Here is a 13,577-nt window from a genome sequence, read left to right on the forward strand (position 1 = left end):
GTGTAAAATGACAAAACTGCGTGACTTTCATTTAGACAATATTATTTATACCTGGCGGGTGCTGCCTCTGCGTGCGTCCCATGACACGGGCAAGGGCAGCATCCGCTCCGTGTACCCCTTAAAAATTCATTAAACTGTCAAAAGGACATCTACATGTTGGCTTCGGCTCCGCGCACACCTCCCAAAGGTCCGGAACACTATTGTTTCATGATGGGAAAGACATACCATGGCATAGATTCAACGAAACAGTCGGGCCAAGCTTATTCTGCGCAGACTTTCCTCCGTGACAGAGTGTGGAGTGCCAATCCTATAAAAATATGACTTATAATGACATACTTTGTCACTTCAGTAGGCTGGAGCCAGGCCAGGAGCGCCGCGACAGCGACAGTAGGTACGTTCACGACATAGATTACCCGTCCCTCTCTAATTAATACAATTAGAAAAGAACGGGTAGTCTATCTCACGCGCGCGATACTGTCGCGACGCTTCTGTGCTAAGTAAGAGGGGAAATGCATTACGCATACCACCCAGGCGCGGGGACGGGCCTGGGGTGGTTATGTGGGACTCCCATATAGGCTGATGAGACCCATGGTTTACCCACTAAAACCCCTCTGTTGCCGCCTCAGTGCTATAGGGCGAGGTCCCAGGAACGCCGAAGTACTCTTCCGCGACCTCGCCAGCGACCGTCCGTACTCGGACTCGACTCGTGGAAACACCCCTCCACCTCAGTGAGCGCGTTGATAAACGTCGCGCCCGCCCACGCGGGGACCCTAGTGTAGGCGGCAGATGTCCCCGAGCCTGCCGCCCACAGGTACCCTTATGGGGATAATCGGCGGTCGTATGCCAACCGCCGCCGCCCCACGCGCTTGCGGCGCATTGGCTGAGAGGCCGGATCCTCCTCCCTGCCGCGCTCCGCCGCCTCCTTCTGCGCCATCACGTCCTCGCAGAAGGAGGCTACAGCTTCCCATCGCCTCTCCCCACCAATCATGGCTCTTACCACCGCAGGCAAGGAAAGGTCTCTACCTACTACAGCCACGAGTGCGGCCCGCTGCTCTGCCCACGCTGGGCACACCGCCAGCGTGTGTAACGCCGTATCTTCAGCGTCGCCGCAGTCGTGACACTGCATTGTCGGTTCCCGTCCCGCCCTCCTACACAGGTATCTCCCGAAGCAACCATGCCCCGAGAGGACCTGGGTAAGGTGGAAGGAGAGGAGCCCCCCCTTTCTTCCGATCCATCTCTCCAGGACAGGTCGAATGGCTTCGATGGTCCAGTGGCCGGCGCTAGGCGCCTCCAGTCGCTCTTTCCACTTCTGGAGGAGCACTCGACGGGAGTCAAGTCTCCACCGTCTGACCTCCTCCAGAGGTGGTTGGACCCCCCTGGCCCGCGCCTCGGTGACACGCCAATAAATATCAGCTAACACCGCTGCGTCGAGGTCCCAAGGCGGAGTCCCCGCCAACACGCACGCTGCCCCGTGGGAGACGCTGCGATACGCCCTCGCCATCCTGACCGCCATGACCCGCTGCGGCCTTCGCAATTGGGCCTTATTTTCGGCGGTCAGGGAATCGGCCCAGATGGGCGCGCCGTACAGGGCCATCGACCGCACCACCCCCGCGTACAGTTTCCTACCGCCCACGTTCGGCCCGCCGACGTTGGGTAGAAGTCGGCTAAGAGCCGACGCCGCCCCTATTAGTTTGGGAGCAAGGCCCTCAAAGTGTTTTTTGAACGTCCAACGGCTGTCAAGGACTATGCCCAGGTACCGCATTGTCGACTTGACCGTGATGGACGCTCCCCCCACTATTAGGCTAGAACCCGCCGGAGGGGCCTTCCGGGGCCCATGGAAACACAGGGCCTCAGATTTGTTCAAAGCCACCTCCAGCCCCAGCCTCCTAATTCGGGCCACAACTGACGCCACTCCCGCCGTGGCCCGAATTGATGCCTCCCTGAAGGTGCTGCCGCGAGCCGTCACCAGAGTATCGTCGGCGTAACAGGTCACGCTGACCCCCGGCAAGTTGGCCCCCCTCAACACCCAGTCGTATCCGATGTTCCACAGGAGTGGTCCTAGAACAGACCCCTGTGGAACGCCACACGACAGCTCCTTCTCCTCCCAATCACCGCGCGCAGGGTACCTGACGGTTCTATCGGTGAGATAATCCTCCACCGTCTTCCGCAGATACTCTGGCACGACATGGCGCCTCAGTGCAGCCTTGATGCAAGCCCAAGGCAGGGAGTTAAATGCGTTGGCGATGTCAAGAGACACCGCCAAAACCACAAGGGTCAGAATTAGCCTGCTCTAACTCTAGATAACTTTTATTGTCCACAGACTCCTACACTACTACTATACACCGTGTTTTTTTTGATTGCCGTTAATTTCAATGGTGCATTCCTGAGCTTAAATTAAGTAACTTTCTCAACGACACTGGTATTCTAATTTAATCCATTTCAGAGGCTCGAAGCTCCATGTTATAAGGCCCTTAAGAGTGTATACGCTTGTCTTAAGGCCTGTTTACATATTGACTACTAAACGTAAGTACTATCTCGGACGATCGATGTTCGAAATGACATTGATATGTCATAGTTTTCAATTGTTTGGTTGAATTAAATGTAATGTTTGTGTTACAGTAACGCTATATGCAACATTTAATTACATTTTATAAGAAAAATATATGTAAAAAAAAAAAAAACTTAAAATTAACTATGCCATTTAGTTTCCTTAAACGTACTAATACCCATACCCCGGAGTTAACGGAATTAAAAACACGGTGTATATTCAATAATTGTTTGAATAATCGAGTCACATGGGTTTGTTTTCAAAATAGAGATCAAAAGTTAGCCCAAGGCCATGAAAAATGCCACCACAATCAGACCTTAAAGCAAAGTAAATTCAAAAATCAGTAACGGACGACTCGCAGATGGTTATAAGTGATAAAAAGAAATGGTACTTTGTCGTGTTCATAGTGCTAGTGCTCAGTTGCTACCTTATAGACGTGAAGCGCTTGTGGTATAAGGTGTTGTGCAATTTGTTTTATTTCGTGTGCGATATGTTGAAGCTGCTTATAAAGCTGGTCGAGCTGTATTGAAGATGGTGTGACGGATATGTGACGGGTAAGTTATACAACTCATTGTACGGTCACGTCTGAAAATATCGATACAAAAAGTGCCAAAAAATGTATACACGACTTTATTGCCCATATATTAAGGTAGCGTATACATATTTTTGGCACATTTTTCGTATCTATATTTTCAGACGTGACTGTACATTGTGCAACGAGTGGATTAAGTGAAATTTTGTAAACAAGGTCGAGCCGCAGGCTGGAGTGCATTTAAGACTTGAGTTTGCAATATTCTTACCCCCAGAGTTACACACAATGTTTTTCATCACACTTGCGAAGAAAAAAACTATATTTAAGCTAAATAATTCTGAAATACGGTGACATTTCAAACATCCGTCCGCCATATAGTCATTCTTTGACAGGTTATCAAAGGCACAGACCTATCTGGCATACAAAAATGATTAAAAATTCTGTAAATATACAGGATGACCTTAGCCATTGAACAAGCCCTGAAACGCTACGTAGGGTTACTTCTCAGGAATGCTCTGACGTTAATATTTTTTTAATTAGGACAAAAGATAAAAAAATATTTTTTTCGAACAAAAGTTATTTGCAATAATCGACAACAAAGAAACACACTGTTGATCTTTGGCAGTGTTTTTGACAATTTGTTTGAAATATTTGATAATGATGACATTTTTCAAAAGTCAGAAGCTTATTAGTGTCATAAATAAAAAAGAAAATCACAAAGGTTATCATAAGGTTAGGTCATACCATTCTTTGAGGATATTACCTTAGGAGCTACTAACACATACAGCCTGCTCAAAGTAAAAATTGGTAATTTGTTAATTTCTTCAAAACCGCTACACCGGTTGTTATGATACTTTGTACACTGGTTCTAAATACCCTAATGCATGTACATTTAGGCTTTGTCCAATGGCTAGGGACACACTGTATTAAAATGCTATTAAATTAATCAAACTAAATATTGTTGAACATAAACAATGAACATCAGTATTTTAAAAGTAAAACTCATTTATACTTAGTTCGTATGAATTAGTGACACATTAGGAAAAAAAAGCTGTAACTCCCTCGGGAACACTACATACAAGAATCTTGACGATCTGCCTGATTCTACAATCGGCCGTCGACATGTCAATGGTCAGTTAAATGTTAGTACAGTTTACATCAAAGGTACGATTTGTTTTGCATCTTATTGTGTTGCATTAAGGTTAATAATGTATTTGCGGTCGTTTGCAAGCTTTGCTTCATTAATCTGCACAAATAGCTTTGCGTTGTAGTGATAAGATTAGATATGCCTAATTATGCCCGATGCCCGACTAAAATATTATTATGCATCAGGTATTAACCAGATTTATGAGTATTATCAATGTGCTTGCGACACAGCACCGCAACATGGCGCACCTGCTGGATTGCCCCGCGTGCCTTCACTCGTGCTCTGAATCTGGGGAACCGAAATCCGCAAATTGCGGGGATCTTTCTCTTTTACTCTCATTAAGACGTAATTAGAGGGACAGAAAAATGGCCGCAATTGACGAACTTCGATTTTCGCAGTCATAGCCCTGATCCCAGAGACGCCACGGTCCGAGCACTCAGCACCGCTGCTTTCTGGGCATCCACTGTTTAGGGGAAGCTCGACATGAGAGAAGAAGAAGTATTATCCAGCGGAAAGAGCCTATCTCGTTTCAATATATTCATGAAATTGGGTTTCATATTACGTTGGTCCCTATTTAAGACGGTATCGGTATTTAAGACGTGCGATTTTAAACTAGATGTCTCGGATTAAAATCCCGGAACGTACAGTCACGAACATTGTTGAGATACTTGACATTTTATAACGTTAATCTAAGTATTGAACAACCAAGCTTGAATGAACCCTGTATAACTCACTAAATTAAGTCCATAAATAATTATTCAGGATTATTGTAAATAACATTAGGGATTTAACAGTTGTTTTTCGGTGAAGGAAACCTGCCTACACATCTGTAAAAGAAATTATAAAATGTATGCTCCAATGCCTCCATTCCTATGGAGTAGCCTGTGCCTCCCAGTACAACCAGTACAGCACAACCCGCTATCTCCCTTACCCAATGTATAGCCTGTGCCTTCCAGTACAACCAGTACAGCACAGCCCGCTAATTCCCTTACCCAACTTATAGCCTGTGCCTCCCAGTACAACCAGTACAGCACAGCCCGCTATCTCCCTTACCCCACTTATAGCCTGTGCCTCCCAGTACAACCAGTACAGCACAGCCCGCTATCTCCCTTACCCAACTTATAGCCTGTGCCTCCCAGTACAACCAGTACAGCACAGCCCGCTATCTCCCTTACCCAACTTATAGCCTGTGCCTCCCAGTACAACCAGTACAGCACAGCCCGCTATCTCCCTTACCCCACTTATAGCCTGTGCCTCCCAGTACAACCAGTACAGCACAGCCCGCTATCTCCCTTACCCCACTTATAGCCTGTGCCTCCCAGTACAACCAGTACAGCACAGCCCGCTATCTCCCTTACCCAACTTATAGCCTGTGCCTCCCAGTACAACCAGTACAGCACAGCCCGCTATCTCCCTTACCCAACTTATAGCCTGTGCCTCCCAGTACAACCAGTACAGCACAGCCCGCTATCTCCCTTACCCAACTTATGTAAGAAAGTTGCCAGTTAGCATGTTTAGGTGCTTAGCATCTTCAGAAGTTGCTAAATTTAGCTTCTTCTTCTTCCTCGCGTTGTCCCGGCATTTGGCACGGCTCTTGGGAGCCTGGGGTCCGCTTGACAACTAATCCCAAGATTTGGCGTAGGCACTAGTTTTTACGAAAGCGACTGCCATCTGACCTTCCAACCCAGAGGGTAAACTAGGCCTTGTTGGGATTAGTCCGGTTTCCTCACGATGTTTTCCTTCACCGAAAAGCGACTGGTAAATATCAAATGATGAAGTCGCACGCTCTTACCGCTAGGCCATCAGCGCTTTTGCGCTTTTTAAGGCAGAGGCGATTTAGTGGCTATATGTAGCACGTCCAACACGTGTTCTATGGGCTCAGGACCGCTTTGTCCACAGTCCTATTTCGTCACCTTTTTTTTCACCTTTTACATATAGGGACATATAAAATAAATTTGGTCCTATGTAACATTGCACCTCCCAGACTGAGAAGGGAAGAGGCACTTTTAAGGGAAACCCAGAAACTTATAGCTAGAGTGGACCTCCCCGGGCGCCAAGAGTTCCTTAACCCCAGTTATCACCATCGACTCAAATCACGTCACCCACCTTGTAAGCTGGCTAAGGCCCTAATAGAATCCGGACTCAGTCTTAAAGAAAAATGGACTTCTGACTGGCAGTCAAAGACAGCCCGATCTCTTAGTAGCCTAATCTCACCCGGCGTGAAAGTGAAGGGGTTCAGCCTCCCGCGACATGAATGGTGCAAGCTTAACAGATTGCGGACAGGGTTCGGCCGTACCGCACATTTTAAACATCTTTGTGGATGGATCGACTCGCCCAGATGCGATTGTGGCGCTGAATCTCAAACTGTCCAACACGTGGTACAGGAGTGCCCCCTCAGAGCCTATCCTGGAAGCCCCGATGACCTGTTCTCACTTACTCCTGACGTAGCCCAATGGCTGAAAACCTTGGATACAAACTTGTGACATACCTGATATATTTTCGATTTACTTGTGATTTTTTTGTTATGCCATTCGATTAAATAAATAAATAAATTTGCATTTAGACGATGCAAGAACTCTTGCGCATTGCATTACATTGTGTGGTATTTGGGATGTTACCTCAATTGCCCCAATGTAACTTCTTAAAATCGCAAAAGAGTTCGCGTGACGTCTAAATGAGTCCTAAATCTCTACGTTAACAGAGATGAATGGTTTATTGTATTAAATTTTGAGTAAAATTCCCCAATGTAATTTTGGTATCTGGGATTTGGGGAAACAGAGCTTTAACACGATTATAAAAACGATTTACGCATTCTTATTAACCGCAAGAATACTCTGTAAACGGTTAGTATCGCAGAATCGGAATATCCCACCATAAAAACTGTTTGAAAAACGTTATAAATCTATTTTCCGAACAATCAAAGCTCAATGAGTTATTCCCGCTTTTCTAAACACTGTCCATGCATGTTACTTGAATCATTTGCCATTCTAAATTATACCTAAATACAAATGTATAAAGTCCATTTTCCATTATTCCTAGTTAAGGAGCTTGATCTACGTCCATATTGTTAACTGGCAATTGGTACCTTATTGCAAATATATAAGGTTCACTTTAAGTGTGTTGTTTTTGGTACTGACTGCCAAAATTCCTCAGCATTTGTTTATTATGCTTCGTTTAACTACAGTGATATTCGGAGTTAGATAAAGAAAACTGACAGCAGTTAGAAAATAAATATGCGATTTAGGCATTCCTGTAAAAACAAGAATGAGTAGGATTATTAGCCCCATAACGGCCATAACAAAAAGATCCATGCGTTTACCTATAGACTGTAGTTACGTTTCATTTAACAATAATTTATTACAAGTATAATCCTGACATATTACTGACATTACAAACCGCGGTTCGCGTGCCGCATGGGGCTCCTTCAAGGTACAATTGCGGCTCTTCTAGTGACCCAAAATATGAAAGCTTTTGAGCTCCTAAAACTGGAAATTTCTATTGCCGTTGGCTCTTTTTCTCAGAAACGATCGAACGTTACCTTATCCAAGGAAACGATTAAGAGGAAATCATGATGTTAATGGTGTAGTTCATTCCAAATAATAGATTACGCCCAACTTTAAGGCCACTTCATGATTGCCAAAATTAATACATTATTTGTTGCCAGGTGTCGTTGCATGGTGGGGGCAAAACGGCGAGATGGGGGACAGCTTCCTGCACCAGGGGGACATCGTGTCCCTCTACGCGGAGGGGACGGTCTCAGGTTTTCTCAGTACTTTAGGGTGAGTACAAGTCGACAGCCTGCACTAGGGGGACATCGTGTCCATCTACGCGGAGGGGACGGTCTCAGGCTTCCTCAGTACTTTAGGGTGAGTACAAGACGACAGCCTGCACCAGGGGGACATCGTGTCCATCTACGCGGAGGGGACGGTCTCAGGCTTCCTCAGTACTTCAGGGTGAGTACAGGATGATAGCCTGCACAAGGGGAACATCTTGTCCCTCTACGTGGAGGGTACGGTCTGAGGCTTCCTCAGTACTTTAGGGTGAGTCCACAAGGGGGACAGCCTGCACCAGGGGGACATCGTGTCCCTCTACACGGAGGGGAAGGTTTCAGGCTTCCTCAGTACTTTAGGGTGAGTGACGGGGTGAGTCTTCAAGATGGAAGCATCTTCGTAATTCGTAATAAAATAATTGCGTTATCTCCGAAACCTGTGACCGCAGTGACAAAAAAATGTAACTAAAACAACATAATTATGACCTATTTATTGGAATATATATTCGGAAAGCTCTGATACTGTGTAAATTGTTTATTGATTCATCAAGTCAAGGTCGCATCTTGAACAATTTTAATGAATGTTAATTAATACGTTTGTCGGCAGGTTGGTAGATGACAGGTGCGTCGTCTGCCCGGAGGCGGGCGACCTCACTGACCCGCCTAAAAAGTTCCGAGGTAAGTTTGACCAGGACCTGTAATAGTTCTTTAATTTTTCTTGACAAGTTTTTGAACTTTAAAACTGAACTGAATTTGATTAGATACTGACTGATCCGCTCTGAGTTTCGGAGTAAGTCAGGCAATTTAATATGATAGCGTTTCAACTTTTAAAATCTTTATCTACATCTATATCATAACAAGGATAAATGGATTCTCGTGTGTCCCTTTTATGAAACTCATTTCATTCGTTTCATAAACCCACACTCGTATTTTAATGCCTTTCACTATGTAGCAGTCATATAAACTACAATAAATCCATTTGACACTGACTCGAACAAACAGTTTCGGAGTGAGTTAGGTACACCCTGTGAAAGTTAGCCCTTAATTTAGTAGTACATTTGGGTAATTTCACAAGAGTAATGCTAGTTACTATTTATTGCGTAAAGATAAGGTCTTCAAGACTTCACCAACACAAACACTAATTCCAAACCTACGTTTTGAATGGAATTAATGACCGAAACGACCATTTTGAATCTATCTTTTGTTTTTTGGAAAGATGTGTAGTATGTATTTACGAATCATGCTAATTCTCAACGCTACTGTCCTAAAATTATGATCGTTTTCAGATTGCCTGTTTAAAATATGTCCCATGAACCGCTACACAGCGCAGAAGCAATTCTGGAACACGGCGAAGCAGTCGGCCAACAACAATACTGACACGGGCCTGCTTAAGAGATTACACGTAAGCCACTTTAGTCCTTACTACTATAGCAGTAGAACTCAATCTAATGCTTCACCTAAACTGTCACGTGGTTGATTGATTTTAATAGAGTAGCGTAGAGATTATTATTCGTCTGTCACTAATGCTTTAGCTAAGTGTTAAAAGATACGGAAGCAGTCGACCAACAACAATACTGACACGGCCGCGGCCCTGCTAAAGAGATTACACGTAATCGATATCCGACCTTGTTAGTATAGCAGTAGAGTTCATTGTAGACTGAAAGAATCGTCTGCTGAAGAGATATCACGGAGGGCACATTGGATGTGGTCTTCATTTGTATAGTAGTATAGTTTATTTTAGTCTGCAGCGATTGAGAAGTATTCGGTCAACTGATCACTTAGATCGTTGGCTGTCCCCAACTGTGTGTTTCTTCAGAAACTTACTGCTTCGAACACCTAAACCGCGGTATTTTGGGACCGATGCGACCTTCAAACCTTCAAGAAAAGGGCGTGCTTCTATCTTAAAGGCACACAAAGCACTTGCAAATGCGCTGGTGTAGCTTACCATCGCGCAATTCGTCTTCCCGCTTGCCTCCTATACGAGTACCTCCTTATATCTCTTAAACACTTATGGCGTTATTTATTTCATGCATGTTGGTTATAAGATGTAATGTTTTGAAAAGATGTGTTTCGCCGAGTTCTTGCTGGTCCCATATAGAGATATTACCATAGACCTATATATTACTTCGTAAAGACCGGCCTTACGAGCACTACGAATGGGGTCGATACATGGGTGTCAAAATCGCATTTAGTTGCACTTCTGCGCTCAGTCGTGAGGCGAATTGCGCAGTGAAAAGATGTCACGCAGCATAACACAAAAATGCCTAATTGCGTTGTAAAAGGTTGTAAAAACCATTATAAAACGTGTAAGAAGAAAGATCGGATCTCATATCATCGGAAAGTAATTTCCAATTACGTTTATTTATTGCTTAAAACATGAATGATCATTTTATTTCATTCTCACGCGCAACCGATGTTCGCTCGTACGTCATTACGCCAATGCATTAACCTTGTAAGGACGTCATTTCTCTTTGGAAGTTATTATGAAGTAGAAATGCATTATGCGTTATTTACATTATATATGGATAAATATATGTAGTTATTATGATTACCTGCCGTATATAGTTACCGAAATTAAAGTATTACCTGTTTTATAGAGTTATTTCCCGTTTCTTTTACATAATTATTAATAACATTCAAAATAACAAGAACACGGGTTTGTTATTGTTTTATTCCTTGACTTAGGTATATATTTATTCTTAGCATGTATAAAACTTATAATTAAACGTAGGTAAAAGTATAAAAGTCCATAAATCCATATTATGCGTTTTAACCAGTGGATCGTCACTAGCCACGGACACGGGCTCATGCTGTTTCATATTCTTTCTTTTTATATCACATTAATACTCGTACATTTGAATATAAGAAATACAATACTATCGTTCCGTCTATGCCGCGCTTAAACGTAACCCGCGTAGCGTTAGCCTTGTATGTACGCCCGTACAAAGTTATCCCTTCGAGCGCTTGGTAAGCGGGATATGGGCGGTGCTCACGTGGTTTACTTCAAGGCCGCACTGGCAATTCGTATGCAAGGGTTTATCCCTAGTTTATATCTATGGATATTACCCTCCTACAACTTAGAAGGGATTTAAATCTCCTCGGGTCAGAGGTGTAGGGTTAGAGCCGGCGTAGCTTTATTTGACGTTCATAAGCGCATTGTAATATGCCTACGAGAATAATAAACTATCTTTGTTCATAAACACGCCACAAGCCTGAAATCTCAATTAGTTATTCTTAATCTGTCTTTTGTCTAATGTATTTGTAAGAAAGGGATAAAAAATAATTCATTCGTTTAGGCTTCATTGGATATAAATGTGGACCAATGGGTCTTCGTTTGATCCTTACCGAACGCGATACCGTATAAAAGGATCTCATATGTAGATAATATTAGCACTACATTTGAATAATGTTTGAGGCTAACCGTAGATCACGGAAAGAGGAATATAGATCTTATTTCTATGTCCTGTGAGTTCATATTAGTTCTAACTCTGATTATATTTTCCTATCGGAAAATTCGGTAATGGGGCTTTTAATTTAATTGGGTTGGGTTAGGGCAAGTGGTTTCAATTTGTGTAACGTTATTAATATGATGTGCTCAAATCGCTTCTATTGATTGTCTGAAATCATAATCGTTTAAATTATTTTCGAGAATAAGTAGCCTCATTTGACCGATTTACGTATATCCTATAGTGGCGCAGTTGGCAAACAGCCGTTTAGAAACAGATGGTAACAGCGACGACCCGGGTTTGATCCCCTGACGTGTATGCATATATTACTTTTTGTATTTTTTTTAAACTTGATTTCATTTATTTTTTCGAGAAGCATATCAGTTTCAGCTTGTACATAAATGTTTTCTTATGTTTAATTGTTGTTCTCCCTGCAAGTCGCATTTCTGAAATGATTCGTGAAATTTTGAGAGCAGATTCGATAGTTATGATTGTGTCGAATAAGTTTTTATATTTTTGTATTTGTTGTTGTTGGTCCTGAGGCACCCCGGAGGTAGGGCCTCCACAAGATCCTTCCTCGCCTTCCTATCTTGAGCAACCGTCTTAGCTTCGTTCCAGCTCACTTCTTTGTATTTGTTAATCAATAATATAAAACGTTCATCAATAATAATATACTTCGTTACAACCGAGTGTTCCACGTAACATGCATTTTTTTGCGCTTGTCGTTGTCTAATTTTTCCATCACATTTAAAAGCAAAAGAATAATGAAAACATAACTTTTTCCACTCTCATCTAAATCACAAAACCAGGCCACCTGAATTGATCCCAGAGACATTATTCACTATTTCTAAACTGCCGTTCTGAATTAAATAAATTAACCCAATTATATCACCTTTCTTTCATTCAACTCTTTAATATATTTCACCTATTTCTGTTTCTTTATTTCCGTTGATTTTAGATCAAAGAGATTCAAGAATGGCTGGTGCATTGTTACTTTGGTAGCCGCATGCTTTTTAAATCTCCGTTTGATTTAGGAGGAAAGTGGATGACAGCTACTCCACACAAACGTAGTTCTCATTTTCCTCTGTAGGTAAAATATTTTTACGCAATTTGATGTCGATAGTCAAACAAAGGGGCGTAGGTTTAATATACATGAAATTGTGTAAAATAATCCATAATGTCAATATCCAGAAAGAAAAATGGGGACTACGTGTACATGGAGAAGCACTACCACTATCAGTGCATTTTTGCGCGCACAATTATAAAAAAAAACTGTTTATTGTTATAGAAATACAATCAATAATATATTTATATACTCGTCGACTGTAATGGTTGAATTAAGATTTCGTATACTAAACATATAATTGCGTACTTTTCATGTATGGGCCTCCAACTAAACTATAAGATTCATTTCGATACGCTGTAATAAACTATAAAAAAATGACCAATCACGTGCCGCTGCGCTCCCATGGAAAAGACAAAACGGGCGCCGGGTACGGGGTCGCGCATTTATGTCTTTTATACTACATTTTTGACTACTGAGATACTTACAACCGTAAAATTAGTTTAATATTAGTAAACCACTTTCTAATCATTTTAATATGATATTCGTATACGACATTTGAATTTACTGTGTGTGTACTTGTGTGGCTTTTGTCCTGTTCACATCTCTTGAATCATTCTGTATTTATTAGCCGATAAAAAAAAAATACTAAATTTTTAATTAATTTTTTTACATTAAAATCGCTAAGTATACCTAATCATACCCCTTTTCCAGAGATCGTTAATGGATGATCGGGGTGTTGATAGTTGATAACTCTTACTAAATTACAACTTCTAGGGGCTTTCCGGGACAAAATATATTCTTATGTCCTTTTTGGATCGCTTCTCGCTTCGCTTCGTAACACGATGTCATAATGTTCTATCTAATCCTAGCGTAGTGAGGGGTTCAAGTGTTAACGCCTAAGGGTGGTATTCCACCTATACAATTTCTTTGTCCAATGTGTATTGCGTCTCACATTTTGCTTAATGACAGAGTGAGACGCAATGACATTGGACCAAGAAATTGGATAGGTGGAATACCACCCTAAGGTGGAAATATTTTTGCTACCACGTGATAAATTTACATACTGCTT

General features: G+C 42.5%; 1 protein-coding gene across 1 annotated transcript in view; it reads left to right on the forward strand.

Annotated features, from left to right (window-relative positions):
- Nucleotides 1–7,892: 7,892 nt before the first annotated feature.
- The window catches only part of LOC133530495 (inositol 1,4,5-trisphosphate receptor), a 104,568-nt gene continuing 98,883 nt past the window's right edge, over nucleotides 7,893–13,577 (forward strand). The window contains exons 1-3 of the mRNA XM_061868404.1: nucleotides 7,893–8,006; nucleotides 8,604–8,674; nucleotides 9,283–9,398. Coding sequence (XP_061724388.1) covers nucleotides 7,924–8,006; nucleotides 8,604–8,674; nucleotides 9,283–9,398 — 270 coding nt within the window. The 5' untranslated portion in view covers nucleotides 7,893–7,923. The remainder of the gene's footprint in view (nucleotides 8,007–8,603; nucleotides 8,675–9,282; nucleotides 9,399–13,577) is intronic.

This window comes from Cydia pomonella, chromosome 23 (genome assembly GCF_033807575.1).
Source record: "Cydia pomonella isolate Wapato2018A chromosome 23, ilCydPomo1, whole genome shotgun sequence".
In the NCBI taxonomy this organism is placed as follows: domain Eukaryota; kingdom Metazoa; phylum Arthropoda; class Insecta; order Lepidoptera; family Tortricidae; genus Cydia; species Cydia pomonella.